The sequence below is a fragment of the Euprymna scolopes genome, chromosome 6 (genome assembly GCF_053919585.1).
Source record: "Euprymna scolopes isolate OS-2025 chromosome 6, ASM5391958v1, whole genome shotgun sequence".
NCBI classification, from domain to species: domain Eukaryota; kingdom Metazoa; phylum Mollusca; class Cephalopoda; order Sepiida; family Sepiolidae; genus Euprymna; species Euprymna scolopes.
In genome coordinates, this window is record NC_136487.1 from 87013749 (window position 1) to 87035759 (window position 22011).

The window sequence follows — 22011 nt, forward strand, 5'->3', positions numbered from 1 at the left end:
ATATCCAGTTTGGTAGAAAAGTAACTTATCTTGCCTTTGATAACATTTATTTGTTATATATTTGTTTTTTGACAACTTTTTCGAATCTATGTGTACAGTAATACAAACCCCAACCCTTTTCAGGTTATTTAATGCCGAATCCAGTGATTTTGAAGAACAATTTTTTAATAGAGTATATTTGTTTTTTTTTAAGTCAGTTTCTATTTAACTCATAGTTGGGACCCTAACGGGTACTACCACTCCGGGTCAGAGTGGACCTGGGAGCAATGGCAATTAAAGGGTGGCTCCACACTCCCCAAAGCCTGCAAGCTGGGGCCTCAGCATCGGATATAGTTTAAGGTCATATCCAGGACCTAATAAGTTAAATGAAAGCAAGAAACAGGGGCAAAGAGAAAGAGACAACTTCTGCCATGTTTATTAGATTTATTGAGAATATACAAAAAAAAAAAAAAAAAAAAGGCGACATGTTGGTTTCTTATCAAGCTCCGATTAAATTGTTTGAATCAAGAAAAAGTGAGTTTGCAAAGCCAGTTAAATATTGAACATGAAAAAAAACAAAACAAAAGTAGCCTCTTTCTGTTTATGAAAATATATATGGCAATTAAGCTACACAGAATATTCCACATTTCATTCTCATGAGAATTTGTGAGGCTTATGTGAAAAGTAGCCTGATGAATTCTCACCAGCATGAAATATGGAATATTCTGTGTAGCATAATTGTCATATATATTTTCATAACTTACTACCTACCTCTACCTATGTATTGAGCACTGTTGAAGTAAATACTGAAAAATTTATGCATAAAATTATCTCTTCGTATATTGTAATGAATGAAGTAATCAAAACATCGTTAATTCATTACCCACACAGCAGCAGCCAGATAGTGCAATGGTGAGAAGCCTTGACTGTCACTTGGGCGATTGGGTTTCGATCCTGGCTTGAGGCAGTTGCCTGTCTAGCCGCACTGATGAGCTGTGAAACAGCAAAACAGTACTGTATGTGGATGAGTATATATATATATATATATATATATATATATATATATATATATATTTATATATATGTCTGAAGAAGTTTTAAGTAAAAAACTGTAAAAAAATAAAGAATGCAGTTTAAATTCCCACCCCCACCCCCACAAAGAGAAACTAAATTTAACCTATCGCAGACTTAGCACCTACATAATCCAACTTCTAAAAAGTTTATAATTACAAAAGAGAATTCAATTATATAAGGATGAAAAAAAAGGCTTAACTAAAATTGTTAAATAGAAATAGACTTAGTACTTGTATAACCGATTTATCAAAAGCCTTCTATTATAAAAGAGAATTTAACTATATAAGGATGAAAAAAGAAAACCTTAACTAAAATTTTGTAAATAGAAAATGGGAATCCTCAGCTGCTTACCATGTAGCTGTTTCAGAGATTTAAAAACAGGACAGCTGTTAAATACATGGCTCTCCAGTAGATAATACCACTTCCCCAATAAGAAAATCTAGAATAATACGCTAACTATACTAATATATAAAAAAAATAAAAAATAAAAAATAGACTATTAATAATATATATATATATATATATATATATATATATACATACATATATATATATAACTACTTCATTTACTCACAAAAAATTAATATACGAAAGTATAAATTTATGCGTAAACTTTAAGTATTTACTTCAACAGTGCTTAATACGTAGGTAGAGCTAGTTAGTAAGTTATAAAATATATATGGCGATTAAGCTACACTGAATATTCTGCGTTTCATCCACTCTAAGACTCTTCAGGCTTATTTTATATTTTATAACTTACTATATATATATATATATATATATATATATATATATATATATATATATATATATATGACCCTTCTTTTTCAACTACAGGTTAAATATTATATTCACTTTTCCACTTTTGTTTATAATGAATCATTACTATCTTTTTATTTTGTTCTCGCTTTATCACCTTTGAACGAACAGGGAGAACAAGACGGATAGAAGAGTGAATGATAGATACAGTAACAAATTAGAGGGAGAGGTCAAACAAGATACAATTAGGGAGGAAGAGAATGATAGATAGACATGTAGTAAGAGATGGGTCTCGTAGTGAAAGAATTGCAATTTTCAGCTCCTCGGGATAATTCAAATGGAATTTTTTTCAGCCATAATTTAATCTCAAAATTGAGGAATATTTTAACATGTACTTCATGTAATTAAAACATATTGAAAAAAAAATGTAGGAAAACACTGATTAACTTAGTTTTAGTATAATGATAGATTTACATATTAAACATTCAATTTTTATTCAATCCCCCCCAAACAAGGCATGAATTGCCACAAGGGGCTACTGTGAATTAGGGGACCAGACCTACAGGAGCATCCTAAGTGGGGAGTTGTGCAGTGAGATGTTTGTGCACATTATATTTAAATTTATGAGAGCAAGGAGGGAATTCCAAAAGTTAGCAATTTGAAGGAAGAAGCTATTAGAGTAGAAAGTCTGCCAACATTTGGGGAACCCTTCAGTGAAGAGTGAGATTTTGTTGATTGTTAAGTTCGGTCGGGCATATTTACGTCAAGAACTTGAATATTGAATTTATTGTGTTTTGCATTCAAACTGTTCAAAGATAACATGGTCAATGATGTTTTTTTTTTACATAGACTTCACCACTTATCAAGGCCCAGAGACCACTCGAGGATAAGGGTTAAGAGTGTACAGTAGTTAATTGGTCAATATAGTAATCATTAGCAATGAAAATTCGGTAAATTAGTTAACTTAAGTGGAACGGCTCATCAAGAACTTGTTTATGTTGGACTTGAAAACAATCAGATTGTAGTCAGCTGGAAAGCAGGAAACCGGAAGACAGTTCCACAGGTGTGCAGTTCTAAGAAAGAAGCTTTGTTGATGGAATCTATGTTTAGGTTTAGGCACAGATAAAGAGTGGGGGGAATTATTGATAGTGTTTTCAGCTAGACGAGTGTTTCTTGTGAAAGTTTGGTGAGGGGGGAACCATAGATTGAGCTCAGTCGAGCACTTGCCATGAAAATAATGATAAAGCAGAGACAAACTCGCAACATCTCTTCTGTGAGATAGAGGTTGCAGGGAAGAGAAAAGGACATCTCCTACGAGTCTACGAAGTCTATTTTGAACTCTATCAAGGCAGGACAAGTCCTTTCTAGCAGCTTGTGCCCAGATGTGGCAACAGTACTCCATCCTTTGACGTACCTGGCTCTTATATAGATAGAGAATTGCATCAGCAGTGAGATATCTACTCGATCGAAAGAAGGATCCCATCATTTTTCCAGCGGCCTTGGCAACAGATTTGATGTACATGTTCCATTTCAGATCAGGAGTAAAGGTCAAGCCCAGAAGCTTGTCAAAACATGAAGCCTCCCCAAAACAAGAGCCATTCATTTCAATTGAATAAGATGGGGATCAGAGCATTGATGATGTAAAGATAAAAGCTTGATTTTAGATGCATTAAAAATAACCAGCCACTCCTTTCCCCATTGTACCACGTGCTCAAGATGAGAGGAGAGAGAATTGGAGAGAACTTAGTTGTTTACGGTCTTAGATGTGCTACCATAGATGGTAGTGTCATCAGCATAAATGTCTACGATCATTCGTATATATTCTTATATCATTATAAGGATGTTATTTAGAAGATCATTAATGTAGATCAGGAAGAGAGTTGGGCCCAGGATGGACTCCTGAGGGACTCCAGCATTAATACTGTAAGCTTCTGACTTTTGTTCATCAACTACTACTCTTATGAACCTATCAGAGAGAAATGATTTAATAATTGAGAAGACATTTCCAGCTATACCATAGCTGGAGATCTTGTGAAGTAAACCTTTATGCCATACTCCATCAAAGGCCTTTGATATGTCAAGAGCAATTGCCCTGGAAAGGTTGCCTCCGTCGAGAGATTCACTAATCCTATGAGATATAACTGTAAGCACATCTGCTGTAGATCTAGCAGAAATGAAACTATATTGTGTGTCACTAAGAAGGTTATTTTCGCTGAGATGGTTGATTACTTCCCTATTTAACACAGATTCCAGCAACTTACTCATGACGCACAGGAGACATAGGTCTGTACCGAGAGGGAGATGAGCAATTTTTAAATACAGGCCATACTGATGAGATTTTCAGGGTGATGGGAAGCAATTCTCCTTAAGACAACGTTTAAAAAGTTTTGTAAGTATGGGCGCTAGTTCTGGTTGAAGTTTTTTGAGTACTATAATTGGAATACCGTCAGGGCCGGTTGCTTTACTGGAATCAAGGTTTTTGATTAGCTTGGCAACATCACGTACAGATATTTGTATATCACATAGCGTGTTTTCTGATACAGGAGGAAATATTGGGGGTTGGCGGTCTTGGTCGCAAAGGGTAGAATTAGCTGCAAAGTTCTTGGCAAAGAGTTTGGCTTTGTCTAATGCGGACGAGATTACCTCAGGTCCATTGATGATAGTTGGGATAGAGAACACGCTTCTGTTCAGGATTCTGTTTGCTATTTGCCAAAACTGGTGGAAACCAAGCCACTGCTCAGCTACTTTGGACTTGATAGATTGAGCATACAACTCTCTTATGTTCTTTATCATATTCTTACAATGGTTGCTGGCAGTTTTAAAAGCGGCTTTAGTCTAAATATATCTATTACGTTGGAAGCAATGTAAAAAGTGATTTCTGTGCACAATGGCAGCAGCACATCCTGGAGAAAACCATGGCTGGCTGTTAGGTTTTTGCTGGAACATTTTTGAGGGTATGAAACAGTCTATACCTACAATTAACCATTTTGTCAGGTCTGATACTATACAGGACACATCCTTTTTAAACATGGAATGCAGAGGTAGATCTGATATAAATGTATGGAAGCTATCCCAGTCAGCCATAGAGTATCGATATACTGTACCATGGAGAGATACATCTGAGGACTTATTACATTTCATTTTTATTTTAATGGTTTTAGTATTATTAGACAGGTTTAGTATTCAGGAGAGATGAAGAAATGTTCAAAATTATGAATTAATGGATTCCATAAATAAATGTTGATTGGGTGTGTAATGTCAGAATTATTGAGGATTTATCTCTTGGACCAGATCCAAGTTATATCCCGTGAATCATTACTTGCTATTATGTTCAATAATTAAATATGTGTGATTTTCAGCATGGCTGAAGATTGCAACTGCTGGAAAAGAGTTATAAAGGCATGCTCTAAGAGGAATAAGAAGAGGAGAGACCAGCAGTTGAGGAAGAGGAGAGAACACAGATAGCAGAGGGCTGCAACAGAGCTTTCACAGCTAGACACCACTTACGTGTGGCATCTGCAACAGAGCCTATCGATTCAGGATAGGCTTGCACAGTCACAGTAGACACTGCGATTCAACAATAGATTAATCTGAAGTGAAGAACACTGTCTCCTGAGACAGATGGATCCCAGTAACTGTGCACTAGTAAGTTGGTATCTACAATTTATATAAAAAAAAAAAAATATTCCACCTCTAAACCACCATAATCTAGAGGGAGAGGGGGATGATTTTATAGAGATTTCTTACTTCAAAAAAGGTTTATTTTATTTTCTTACCTGGCCATGTAGTCAGAAAGCCCTTCCATGACACAGTTTTTATAGAAAGATTCTGAACATCGCAGATGCTTCTCACTCTTATAACATTCAACAGAACAGTAATTGGCGTTACATTTTGGACATGTGTATTTCGATGCATGGAGTAGACAGCTGAAATAGACAACGCAGACACACATTATATATATATATATATATATATATATATATATATATATATATATATATATGAAAGGTACGTTTAAAGAACAAATTTGGTATTTAATGAGGGAAAAACCAGCTACTGCAAGAAAGAAACATTTTGGATTGAGACAAAAATGTAGAAAATAAAATTACTGCAGTCTAGAAAGAGTTCAGTGCTTGTGCACTGTGCTGTTTTTTGTTTTTTTTTAGATAGAATTTTCAAGCAAAATACAGTTTTTATGGTATGTTTTGTTTATTAAATTGTTAGGTGAGAGGATAAAATAGTTAAAAAAGCATCTCCCTTCACCATATTAAGAATAGCTTTTTAAATAATGTTATTACTTCAGCATGGTCTGTAAACTGCACAAGTACTAAGATTCCTTCTCTGAATGAAGACTGAACAAATGCAGTAATATCTTGAGCTACGAATGCACTAAGATACGATTTTTTTGAAATACAATAATACATTGCATGTATATTTACGTCCTAAAATATGACAATTCTTTTTGAGGTATGATTTCAAAAATCATGCAATGCTAAAAAGTTATAAAAACCAAAAGCCAAAAAAAAATATACAGGAAGGAAAAACTTCCCTCTAAATACAAAACGCAAAACAAGAAAAAATCTCTGTGTGTACGTGTATGTATGTTGTCCTCCTCCTAGCTCACCTTCATTAGATGGTCATCCCTGTCTTTATGGTAAGTTAATTACAATTTTATTCTTTTATTTATCCTTTCTGTTACATTAAGACTTAAATATTAAGCATTTACTAAATCAATTTAATGTTTGTAATTGTGTATAATCTTGCCCCTTTTTAGTTACTATATTGTGTGTGTGTGTGTGGTAGCTTTGCTTTTCTCCCTCCTTCCTCCTCGCAAACAGGATGTATGCTAGCACTGACCCTGGTGGTTAGTCCAATTATTTTTTATTGTTTTTATTAACATTTATTATTGTATATCAATTTCCAATTTTGATTTCAAATGATGTATTTTCAGATAAGTTTTCGTTATAACACCTTTATTTTAAAGAGCATTTTTCGCTCTAATTGTTTAAATTACAATCATTTTAAAACATATATGTATTCTTTTCAGAATGTTGAATACAAGATGGAAAAAAAACAAATTTGCACAATTTTCTTATTTCAATTCAAGTTAGGCCAAAAAGTTGCTGAAACAACTTGTGATATCAATGAAGTGTTTGGTCCAAGAACCATTATTGAATGCATAGCACAATAGTGGTTCAAGAAATTTTGTGGCAGCAATGAGAGTCTTGAAGATTATGAGCATAGTGGTCAATCATCAGATGTTGACAATCAATTAAAAGCCATGGTCAAAGCCAATCCACACATAACTGTTCAAGAACTTGCTTCTGAATTAGATGTAATGTATATGACGATGTCCAACCACTTGTAAGAGATTGAAAAGACAAAAGAACTTAGTAAATGGGTGCCTCATGAATTAAACGACAACCAAAAGAAACACTGTTATGAACTGTTATCTTCCCTTTTTTATGCGACAAGAATGACCCGTTTCTCGACTGGGTTGTGACTTGCAATGAAAGTGGGTTCTTTATGACAACCAGCGATGTTCAGCTCAGTGGTTAGATGAAACTCCATGACACTTACCGAAGTCAGATTTACACGAAAAGAAGGTCATGCTGACTGTTTGATGGTCTGTGTCTGGTCCTATCCATTAAATTTCTTTCAATACAGGTGAAACCATTACAGTGGCAAAGTACTGTCAACAAATGAATGAAATGCATCAGAAACTTCAACAACAACACTCAACATTAATCAACAGAAAAGGCCAAATCCTCTTACATGACAATGCCTGACCGCATGTAACTAAACCAACTAGGAACTTTTATACATGTTTGTTCAACAAACGTATTGTATATGCTTCACCGAGTATGGTATTCAGAAGTATGTGAAAGTCTCTCATTATGTGTGTCATTCTCCTCCACATCCAGAGGGACCTGGACAGGATTATGTCATAAACGTGTCTTTTGTCTCTGTAAGAAAAGAAAGAAAAAGGAAAGAAAAAGGTTGCGTTGGGCTTTTAAATCATGCATTGTAATTCTCTGATTGGCTTAAAGAAATTGCTGATTTGTGATTTTGCCCAATCAAGAGTTGATATGTAATAACTTTTCATTGCACTGCTTCTTTGAACAATATCACACTTTTATTCTAATTCAAAAGTCAGATAAGACGGGATAATTGTTGTCAGATTGGTTTCTCCATGAATGCTTGAAATTCATAAGTGGTTTTAAAGCCTTTAAATTATCAGTTCAAAAGTAATCGGCAGTTAAAATTAAGGTAAAAGTACAGAATAGTTAACAGCTAAGAACTTGTAAATAAAACATAAAAACAAAAAATAATTTACAGTAAATGCAGTAGAATTAAATTTTTTAAAAATTGTAAAAATTGTTTTAAAATTTTTACAATTAAAAATTTTTTTTTAATTTAAAACATTTTTTAAGTTGTAAAAACATTTTAAAACATTTTTTAAATTGTACCTATTTACTATGCCTCTCCACGGGACAGAGTTAGACACCAGGGTCGTTTTTTAACGTGGAGAAAAGGTACAAAAATAAAAATTGTCTCAGTCGTGAAGGATTTCTCCTCCACCGAAAGAGAACAAGAAATAGAAGTGCAGCATCTGAAGAACAGATACTACACTTTGATCTTGTCCCGAAGGCCAAAAATTGTAAACATTTTAAAATATTTTTTAAATTGTAAACATTTTAAAACATATTTTAAATTGTAAAAATTTTAAGAATTTTAAAAATTGTTTTAAAATTTTGAACTGTAAAAATTTTATTTCGATGAAAGTTGTCTTCTCAATACACGAAAACCAAAATGGCAGCTGAAGATAATCACTAAAACTGGGTCAGCTTCATGTTCAAAAAATAGTAAAGAAAATTTTTTGATTACTTACCTTATCACTAAATCTAATTGCAAATAGCAAGCTTCCTCCCAAGACAAAACCATCCCAAAATCACACATAATTATGCTTAGCAAACATAAGCAATTATCTCGGCCATTGTTGTTTTTCGTGTGTCAATAAGACAGCTTTCATCAAAATAAAATTATGAAATAAAAAAAAAAATCTGAATTTCCATATGCTAAATACATACTGGTCGCTAGAGATTTTAATTCTACTACATTTTCTATAACTTATTTGTTGTTTTTATTGATCTATTTTTTATGAGGTTGAAAGGAGACAACACTAAAAACATGCCACTTCCTCCCAAAGAACATGTTCCACACTCGCTGATGTAGCTTAGAAAATCTGATTAGAAAATGCATTATGTTTTCAATTAAATCCTGCTAATAATCTACTACTGGTGATTACAACAGCCACAAGTCTATGCTGCCAAAGAGATTAGCATAAGCAAAATTTGCATAACTAGTTTAATTTTAATTAATTTATTTATTGCGGACTATTATCTTCATCTTTTCTTAGTTGTTGTTTCACAACGTTTCAGCCAACTATTCTTCTGGCCTTCGTCAGGTGGTAACCGCAACGAGATAGGAACTCCGAATCTCCTAACTGCTTTCTCAGCAATTATTCTATATGTTATCATGGGTGGCCATTTTGTATGCGCAAGCGTGCGCATATGGTCAACACACGTGCGTCGACCATATGCGGGCATTTGCGCGTACAAAATGGCCAGCCGTGATAACATAAAATTACATGGCTTCATATTTGGAAAACTACTTGTTTTTCGTCTAATTTAAAATTTTCGCCAATACTACACTATGACAAGGCAGTTTGGTATGCGAGTGCACATTTAACAGTCTTTTTTATGCTCGCGCGTAGCGTAACGAAGGCTGGGCTGTGAAATGGAAAATAATCTCGGAGTTAATGGTGTTAATACCATACAAACGGTAAATTTGCGACGGAAATGGTTACCATATTCTTTTAAAGCACACCGAAAATTACAAAAAACTATTTTTTTTCTATACGAATGTGAGACGAGCCTTAAAGTAAAATAATACCGATTTTTCTTTATTTCTTAATTTCCTCGTGTCTTTATTGAAAGATGAAAACAGAAAAAGACATCGAAAAAAACCTTTTAGCCAATAAACACTAAAAAAAAAAATGGTGGCCAGAAAGTGGGTGCTCATTTTAAGTTAAATTTACATAGAAAATGATTACCCACTTTTCGAAAAAGTAATTTCTTCATATCATGAAAAGTATTTTTTTTTTTTGCGACGGAAACGGTTTGCAGATTCGTTTTTAGCACACCGAAATCTACAAAAAAATATTTTGTTATATACGAACGTGAGACGGGCCTTAATGTAAAATTTTACCGATTTTCGTACGTTTAAAATACAAAATTTACAGGGGACATATATTCAACGTACACCGTTGAACGCGAAACGCTTTCGAACGTTATGCCTTTCTTTCACCATATATATATATGTTACGGTCTTGATATTACACATTGAATTTTCGGCTTGGTAGAACAGAAGAATTGTCGTCACGAGGACATGATCTCCGTGGAGATCTGAAATTTGAAACGTTTTGAACTGTCAATTCGAAAGTTAGTTGCTTATGCAGAGAAGATACCGTGCTATTTTTTTTTTTTTTTTTATAGCATATTCAAGTTAAATTCAAGTTTTACGATATCTGTTGCTTATTAAATTGTTAGGTGAAAGTACAAAATAGTTACAAAACCATCTTCCCATGTTACGAATGGGTTTGTAAATAATAACATTACTATTTCAACACGGTATTTCTTTTGCATAAGTACTGAAAGTAATTTCCGGATAAAAGTTTCTATCGATTCGGACTAAAGTTGCTATGTTATTTATTGATTTATTTTATTCGTGTCGTGTTTGTTTGTTTTTGTTTTACACCAAAGATGAACACAAAACACCGTGCATGTACGAAAAAAAAAAAATCGTTGCAAATCGAAATAGATGTAAAAAAAAAAAAAATCATTAAACGAAGAACATCTTTAAGTGTTTATTCCATTTTTGAATGACAAATGTTTATTTTGTTTATGGTTTACTTACTTTTTTTTTTTTTTTTTGCTGTAAAACAAATTTCTATTTTCGATGTTTCGTGATCAAATACAAATTTAACGAAAATGAATGTAAAACAAAAATGAAATCAATTCATTTTTAACATAAGCGTAAATTAGTTTTTTAACACGTGTTAAGAAAAACAATAAAATGATATGTTAATTTTTCAAATAAAACATTATAAGAATATAGAGATTAATGGGACAAATATAAAGCACAAAACAGAAGTAAACTTACAACACACAAGGTACATTTCTGTTTTTCAAATCTGAACAGACCGTCTCGTCCGAATTGGTATCCATGTTGTTGATACTAACACATGCTGTTAAAATCTGTGCAAGGAAGATAACCCTGGTTGCATTAGAATTGTCTCCCTTAGAATGATAAATCTCATATTCAGTTACATTTTTTAAAACTTTTACTTTCATAATAGTGCCAATTTCCATGGTCTATTTTAAGATTGGTGCTTCTATAGGAGAAGTACCGGACCGATGTGAATGATTTCGAAAGGAACAAGCCAGAAATGGTCGAGCAGTTCACGAAAGAAAAATGTAAAAAAACAAAGCAGACGACACTATAATGTACAAATAATGGAAAACGAAAATGAAATTAACTTGAGTGACATAGGATTAGGGTTAGGGTTAGGATTTATAAATAAATAGCCCCTTCATCACAAATTAAAGTTGAAAAAATCTTTAAATGAAAAAAAGAAAGAAAATTGATTCATTTTATAATTTGATTAGCAAAAGATTATTAAATGTATTCTTAATGCAGAGGAGAAGAGAGGCATTGACCATAACCTTAAGTCAAGGAAAAGATGAAAACAGGTTGTTTTATTTAATATCGGCACTAAAATTGACGATTTCCAGCCTGTTCCATAAAATGCAATTGGAAACATTTGGGTCAATATGAGTTCTGTTATATAGAAGTAACATAAAATTATGATTCTCAATTATTGGATTTTAAAATTGTTTTTCTTGGAAAATGATGAATTATTACTTTTTTTTTTTTCAATTGAATTCAATTCAATTAATTTGGCAAAAAATAAAATAAGCATGCTTCAGTTGCAATATAGAGAAAGGATGGTATAAATTTACAAGCAAGAACCCGGCACATATCCAAATTAACCTTTAATTAATGCATTATTAGTACATCTACTACGTTTCCTGCAAGTTTACTCTAACGTCCAGGGGATCCTTACTGAGAAAGTGGCCCAGCTCTGTTTAAATTGTTTCTGGAGCAAAGGTAAATAGCAGTCATAGATATGGAGCAAAGGCAAATAGCAGTCATAGATATGGAGCAAAGGTAAATAGCAGTCATAGATATGGAGCAAAGGCAAATAGCAGTCATAGATATGGAGCAAAGGTAAATAGCAGTCATAGATATGGAGCAAAGGTAAATAGCAGTCATAGATATGGAGCAAAGGCAAATAGCAGTCATAGATATGGAGCAAAGGCAAATAGCAGTCATAGATATGGAGCAAAGGTAAATAGCAGTCATAGATATGGAGCAAAGGTAAATAGCAGTCATAGATATGGAGCAAAGGTAAATAGCAGTCATAGATATGGAGCAAAGGCAAATAGCAGTCATAGATATGGAGCAAAGGCAAATAGCAGTCATAGATATGGAGCAAAGGCAAATAGCAGTCATAGATATGGAGCAAAGGCAAATAGCAGTCATAGATATGGAGCAAAGGTAAATAGCAGTCATAGATATAGAGCAAAGGCAAATAGCAGTCATAGATATGGAGCAAAGGTAAATAGCAGTCATAGATATGGAGCAAAGGTAAATAGCAGTCATAGATATGGAGCAAAGGTAAATAGCAGTCATAGATATAGAGCAAAGGCAAATAGCAGTCATAGATATGGAGCAAAGGTAAATAGCAGTCATAGATATGGAGCAAAGGCAAATAGCAGTCATAGATATGGAGCAAAGGTAAATAGCAGTCATAGATATAGAGCAAAGGCAAATAGCAGTCATAGATATGGAGCAAAGGTAAATAGCAGTCATAGATATGGAGCAAAGGCAAATAGCAGTCATAGATATGGAGCAAAGGTAAATAGCAGTCATAGATATGGAGCAAAAGTAAATAGCAGTCATAAAGAAATTATTTTTTCTCATGGAGAAATGTCCCCGCTAGTTTATTTGGCTACACACTGACCAATCAGTTAACAGGATAAATTGATTTCATTTGACTCTTGAAGAACTACTTCAGCCCCTTTGGGAATCACATTCGGTCAGCAGAGAGAACCCTGGAAGCAATGAGGAGAGACGTCCCCTTCCTCTCCACTGAAGGCTTAAGCATCGATTATCTTTGCCTGAAAATAACTGCTGACAGATTTTCTGGAACCCAAAGAACTTTTTTGTATCTTTTTTTTTCTTCACTTGGACAATGTCTAGTTTTCTTCCATCTATACCAAATGGTGTAATTAAACCAATCCCTTCATTGTTGTTATGAAAAAAAGGTTTTGTTTTTCCTTTCATACAACATGTTATATAGCCGTCTAGGTTCTTGTGACTCTTTTGCCTCCCAATTTTTCGTCTGCTAAAATTTTAATCACGTGATTACAGTGTAGCAACAATAAAATAAACCATTTATTCAAGTGCCGCTTGTTATGGATTTAGTTGAATACGATATTAAAATTCACTTTATTGGTACTTATGCACTTATGTTACCGGGCTGGCGAATGTTTTGTAACTATTCTGTACTTTCACTTGACAATTTAATAAACAAAAAACATATCATAAAACTTGAATTTATAAATATATATATTATATATTAATATAAATTTATAAATATAATCATTTTATTATATAAATTTTTTGGAGAGGGGAGGGAATTGACTTAGCGAGATAAAGGACCGTTTGAATAAATTCACAATGATTTAAATTTGCAATTATATATATTTAAAAAATCATTTTATTTTCAGTGCACTTATGTTACTGAACTGGCGGGTCTATTCTGTACTTTCACCTAACAATTTAATAAGCAAAAAGATATTGTAAAACTTGAATTTAACTTGAAAATACTATTTTAAAAAATAGAACGGTAACATAAGTGAATAAGCACCGTTTTATTTTTCAAATTTCTTTTCCAAAGAACCGTTTGAATAAATTCTCAATGATTTAAATTTAAAGTGTTTCTAAAAAAATAAATGCTAAAAAATAATGAGCCACACAACAGGTGTTTATACATGCTCATCTTTTAACTTTCTACTTTATTTTCCCTGTCATCGTGGCTTGTCTCATCTGTTTTCCAGAAACAACTGACTGAAAACTTTAGTTTTCTCTCAAAAACATGACATCATTTATCATATCCCCATATCGTTCAACTGTTTTTATCTACAGCGTTTGACCTTTGCCTTTGCCTCTAGGAACGATTCTGCTTTACTGGTCTGGGTTATTATGCACTTAATGTGACTCTTGTAAAAATTCACATTAGCTAACTTAATCACTATTGACATAATAATTAATGGCCTCCGTTTTGTCTCGGGCGACAATAGATACCCCCTGTAAGAATGCCTGCACATGAAATTATGAAACAAGGGTTGTGCAATCCCAAACATCACCTATACTGAGTCAGCACTGCCCAATTCCAGTGGCAAGGTGAAGTTCAGGATGACTGGAAACAATGCTAAGATAAGTGGAGAGCACATACAGCACTTGGTATTCCCAAATGGTCACGCATTTAGTAGTGACCAGACTCAATGCCACATCACTTTGGTGATCTAATGGGAACTGGTGTGTCAGCATGATATAGGATTTTAAATATGTAACAAATAAGTAAAAGAATCAATTCTTTAATCTTCATATTCATAAATATACATAGAATCATATACAGAAATATTTATAAATATACATAGAATCATATAAAGAAATATTCATAAATATACATAGAATCATATACAGAAATATTCATAAATATACCTAGAATCATATAAAAAAATATTCATAAATATACATACAATCATATAAAGAAATAGTCATAAATATACCTAGAATCATATAAAGAAATATTCATAAATATACATACAATCATATAAAGAAATAGTCATAAATATACATACAATCATATAAAGAAATATTCATAAATATACATACCATCATATAAAGAAATATTCATAAATATACATACAATCATATAAAGAAATATTCATAAATATACATAGAATCATATAAAGAAATATTCATAAATATACATAGAATCATATAAAGAAATATTCAAAAATATACATACAATCATATAAAGAAATATTCAAAAATATACATACTATCATATAAAGAAATATTCATAAATATACATACAATCATATAAAGAAATATTCATAAATATACATACAATCATATAAAGAAATATTCATAAATATACATAGAATCATATAAAGAAATATTCATAAATATACATACAATCATATAAAGAAATATTCATAAATATACATAGAATCATATAAAGAAATATTCATAAATGTACATACAATCATATAAAGAAATATTCATAAATATACATAGAATCATATAAAGAAATATTCATAAATATGCATACAATCATATAAAGAAATATTCATAAATATACATACAATCATATAAAGAAATATTCATAAATATACATACTATCATATAAAGAAATATTCATAAATATACATACAATCATATAAAGAAATATTTATAAATATACATACAATCATATAAAGAAATATTCATAAATATACATACAATCATATAAAGAAATATTCATAAATGTACATACAATCATATAAAGAAATATTCATAAATATACATAGAATCATATAAAGAAATATTCATAAATATGCATACAATCATATAAAGAAATATTCATAAATATACATACAATCATATAAAGAAATATTCATAAATATGCATACAATCATATAAAGAAATATTCATAAATGTACATAGAATCATATAAAAAATATTCATAAATATACATAGAATCATATAAAGAAATATTCATAAATATACATACAATCATATAAAGAAATATTCATAAATATACATAGAATCATATAAAGAAATATTCATAAATATACATACAATCATATAAAGAAATATTCATAAATATACATACAATCATATAAAGAAATATTCATAAATGTACATACAATCATATAAAGAAATATTCATAAATATACATACAATCATATAAAGAAATATTCATAAATATACATACCATCATATAAAGAAATATTCATAAATATACATACAATCATATAAAGAAATATTCATAAATATACATACAATCATATAAAGAAATAGTCATAAATATACATACAATCATATAAAGAAATATTCATAAATATACATACCATCATATAAAGAAATATTCATAAATATACATACAATCATATAAAGAAATATTCATAAATATACATACAATCATATAAAGAAATATTCATAAATATACATACAATCATATAAAGAAATATTCAAAAATATACATACAATCATATAAAGAAATATTCAAAAATATACATACTATCATATAAAGAAATATTCATAAATATACATACAATCATATAAAGAAATATTCATAAATATACATACAATCATATAAAGAAATATTCATAAATATACATAGAATCATATAAAGAAATATTCATAAATATACATACAATCATATAAAGAAATATTCATAAATATACATAGAATCATATAAAGAAATATTCATAAATATGCATACAATCATATAAAGAAATATTTATAAATATACATACAATCATATAAAGAAATATTCATAAATATACATACAATCATATAAAGAAATATTCATAAATGTACATACAATCATATAAAGAAATATTCATAAATATACATAGAATCATATAAAGAAATATTCATAAATATGCATACAATCATATAAAGAAATATTCATAAATATACATACAATCATATAAAGAAATATTCATAAATATGCATACAATCATATAAAGAAATATTCATAAATGTACATAGAATCATATAAAAAATATTCATAAATATACATAGAATCATATAAAGAAATATTCATAAATATACATACAATCATATAAAGAAATATTCATAAATATACATAGAATCATATAAAGAAATATTCATAAATATACATACAATCATATAAAGAAATATTCATAAATATACATACAATCATATAAAGAAATATTCATAAATGTACATACAATCATATAAAGAAATATTCATAAATATACATACAATCATATAAAGAAATATTCATAAATATACATACCATCATATAAAGAAATATTCATAAATATACATACAATCATATAAAGAAATATTCATAAATATACATAGAATCATATAAAGAAATATTCATAAATATACATACAATCATATAAAGAAATATTCATAAATATACATACAATCATATAAAGAAATATTCATAAATATACATACAATTATATAAAGAAATATTCATAAATATACATACAATCATATAAAGAAATATTCATAAATATACATACAATCATATAAAGAAATATTCATAAATATACATACAATCATATAAAGAAATATTCATAAATATACATACAATCATATAAAGAAATATTCATAAATATACATACTATCATATAAAGAAATATTCATAAATATACATACAATTATATAAAGAAATATTCATAAATATACATACTATCATATAAAGAAATATTCATAAATATACATACAATCATATAAAGAAATATTTATAAATATACATACAATCATATAAAGAAATATTCATAAATATACATACAATCATATAAAGAAATATTCATAAATATACATACTATCATATAAAGAAATATTCATAAATATACATACAATTATATAAAGAAATATTCATAAATATACATACAATCATATAAAGAAATATTCATAAATATACATACAATCGTATAAAGAAATATTCATAAACGTTCATACAATCATATAAAGAAATATTCATAAATATACATACAATCATATAAAGAAATATTTATAAATATACATAGAATCATATAAAGAAATATTTATAAATATACATACATTCATATAAAGAAATATTCATAAATATTCATACAATCATATAAAGAAATATTCATAAATATACATACAATCATATAAAGAAATATTCATAAATATACATACAATCATATAAAGAAATATTCAAAAATATACATACAATCATATAAAGAAATATTCAAAAATATACATACAATCATATAAAGAAATATTTATAAATATACATACAATCATATAAAGAAATATTCATAAATGTACATACAATCATATAAAGAAATATTCATAAATATACATACAATCATATACAGAAATATTCATAAATATACATAGAATCATATAAAGAAATATTCATAAATATACATACCATCATATAAAGAAATATTCATAAATATACATACAATCATATAAAGAAATAGTCATAAATATACATACAATCATATAAAGAAATAGTCATAAATATACATACAATCATATAAAGAAATATTCATAAATATACATACAATCATATAAAGAAATAGTCATAAATATACATACAATCATATAAAGAAATAGTCATAAATATACATACAATCATATAAAGAAATATTCATAAATATACATAGAATCATATAAAGAAATATTCATAAATATACATACAATCATATAAAGAAATATTCATAAATATACATACAATCATATAAAGAAATATTCATAAATATACATACAATCATATAAAGAAATATTCATAATATACATAGAATCATATAAAGAAATATTCATAAATGTACATACAATCATATAAAAAATATTCATAAATATACATAGAATCATATCAAGAAATATTCATAAATATACATAGAATCATATAAAGAAATATTCATAAATATACATAGAATCATATAAAGAAATATTCATAAATATGCATACAATCATATAAAGAAATATTCATAAATATACATACAATCATATAAAGAAATATTCATAAATATACATAGAATCATATAAAGAAATATTCATAAATATGCATACAATCATATAAAGAAATATTCATAAATATACATACAATCATATAAAGAAATATTCATAAATATACATAGAATCATATAAAGAAATATTCATAAATATACATAGAATCATATAAAGAAATATTCAAAAATATACATAGAATCATATGAAGAAATATTCATAAATGTACATACAATCATATAAAGAAATATTCATAAATATACATACAATCATATAAAGAAATATTCATAAATATACATACAATCATATAAAGAAATATTCATAAACATTCATACAATCATATAAAGAAATATTCATAAATATACATACAATCATATAAAGAAATATTTATAAATATACATAGAATCATATAAAGAAATATTTATAAATATACATACAATCATATGAAGAAATATTCATAAATATTCATACAATCATATAAAGAAATATTCATAAATATACATACAATCATATAAAGAAATATTCAAAAATATACATACAATCATATAAAGAAATATTCAAAAATATACATACAATCATATAAAGAAATATTCATAAATATACATACAATTATATAAAGAAATATTCATAAATATACATACAATCATATAAAGAAATATTCAAAAATATACATACAATCATATAAAGAAATATTCATAAACATTCATACAATCATATAAAGAAATATTCATAAATATACATACAATCATATAAAGAAATATTTATAAATATACATAGAATCATATAAAGAAATATTTATAAATATACATACAATCATATAAAGAAATATTCATAAATATTCATACAATCATATAAAGAAATATTCATAAATATACATACAATCATATAAAGAAATATTCAAAAATATACATACAATCATATAAAGAAATATTCAAAAATATACATACAATCATATAAAGAAATATTTATAAATATACATACAATCATATAAAGAAATATTCATAAATGTACATACAATCATATAAAGAAATATTCATAAATATACATACAATCATATACAGAAATATTCATAAATATACATAGAATCATATAAAGAAATATTCATAAATATACATACCATCATATAAAGAAATATTCATAAATATACATACAATCATATAAAGAAATAGTCATAAATATACATACAATCATATAAAGAAATAGTCATAAATATACATACAATCATATAAAGAAATATTCATAAATATACATACAATCATATAAAGAAATAGTCATAAATATACATACAATCATATAAAGAAATAGTCATAAATATACATACAATCATATAAAGAAATATTCATAAATATACATAGAATCATATAAAGAAATATTCATAAATATACATACAATCATATAAAGAAATATTCATAAATATACATACAATCATATAAAGAAATATTCATAAATATACATACAATCATATAAAGAAATATTCATAAATATACATACAATCATATAAAGAAATATTCATAAATATACATACAATCATATACAGAAATATTCATAAATATACATAGAATCATATAAAGAAATATTCATAAATATACATACAATCATATAAAGAAATATTCATAATATACATACAATCATATAAAGAAATATTCATAAATGTACATACAATCATATAAAGAAATATTCATAAATATACATACAATCATATAAAGAAATATTCATAAATATACATAGAATCATATAAAGAAATATTCATAAATATACATACAATCATATAAAGAAATATTCATAATATACATACAATCATATAAAGAAATATTCATAAATGTACATACAATCATATAAAGAAATATTCATAAATATACATACAATCATATAAAGAAATATTCATAATATACATACAATCATATAAAGAAATATTCATAAATGTACATACAATCATATAAAGAAATATTCATAAATATACATACAATCATATACAGAAATATTCATAAATATACATAGAATCATATAAAGAAATATTCATAAATATACATACCATCATATAAAGAAATATTCATAAATGTACATACAATCATATAAAGAAATATTCATAAATGTACATACAATCATATAAAGAAATATTCATAATACACATACAATCATATAAAGAAATATTCATAAATGTACATACAATCATATAAAGAAATATTCATAAATATACATACAATCATATAAAGAAATATTCATAAATATACATACAATCATATAAAGAAATAGTCATAAATATACATACAATCATATAAAGAAATATTCATAAATATACATACAATCATATAAAAAATATTCATAAATATACATAGAATCATATAAAAAATATTCATAAATATACATACAATCATATAAAGAAATATTCATAAATATACATACAATCATATAAAGAAATATTCATAAATATACATACAATCATATAAAAAATATTCATAAATATACATACAATCATATAAAAAATATTCATAAATATACATACAATCATATAAAGAAATATTCATTAATATACATACAATCATATAAAGAAATATTCATAAATATACATACAATCATATAAAGAAATATTCATAAATGTACATACAATCATATAAAGAAATATTTATAAATGTACATACAATCATATAAAGAAATATTCATAAATATACATACAATCATATAAAGAAATATTCATAAATATACATACAATCATATAAAGAAATAGTCATAAATATACATACAATCATATAAAGAAATATTCATAAATATACATACAATCATATAAAGAAATATTCATAAATATACATACAATCATATAAAGAAATATTCATAAATATACATACAATCATATAAAGAAATATTCATAAATGTACATACAATCATATAAAGAAATATTCATAAATGTACATACAATCATATAAAGAAATAGTCATAAATATACATACAATCATATAAAGAAATATTCATAAATGTACATACAATCATATAAAGAAATATTCATAAATATACATACAATCAAATAAAAAATATTCATAAATATACATAGAATCATATAAAGAAATATTCATAAATATACATACAATCATATAAAGAAATATTCATAAATATACATACAATCATATAAAGAAATATTCATAAATATACATACAATCATATAAAGAAATATTCATAAATATACATACAATCATATAAAGAAATATTCATAAATATACATAGAATCATATAAAGAAATATTCATAAATATACATACAATCATATAAAGAAATA

At 27.3% G+C, this 22011-nt stretch overlaps 1 protein-coding gene across 2 annotated transcripts in view; it reads right to left on the reverse strand.

The window, feature by feature from the left end:
- The window catches only part of LOC145277763 (zinc finger HIT domain-containing protein 2-like), a 42609-nt gene extending 31419 nt beyond the window's left edge, over positions 1-11190 (reverse strand). Inside the window, exons 1-3 of one of the 2 annotated variants that reach the window (XM_080129495.1) lie at positions 11038-11119; positions 7393-7504; positions 5589-5738 (exon numbers count right to left, since the gene is read on the reverse strand). In XM_080129495.1, the coding sequence (XP_079985621.1) occupies positions 5589-5617 (29 nt within the window). In that variant the 5' untranslated portion in view covers positions 5618-5738; positions 7393-7504; positions 11038-11119. Of the gene's footprint in view, positions 1-5588; positions 5739-7392; positions 7505-11037 lie in introns of both variants that reach the window. The other variant, XM_080129494.1, reaches the window with a different exon arrangement.
- Between the last annotated feature and the right edge of the window lie 10821 nt (positions 11191-22011).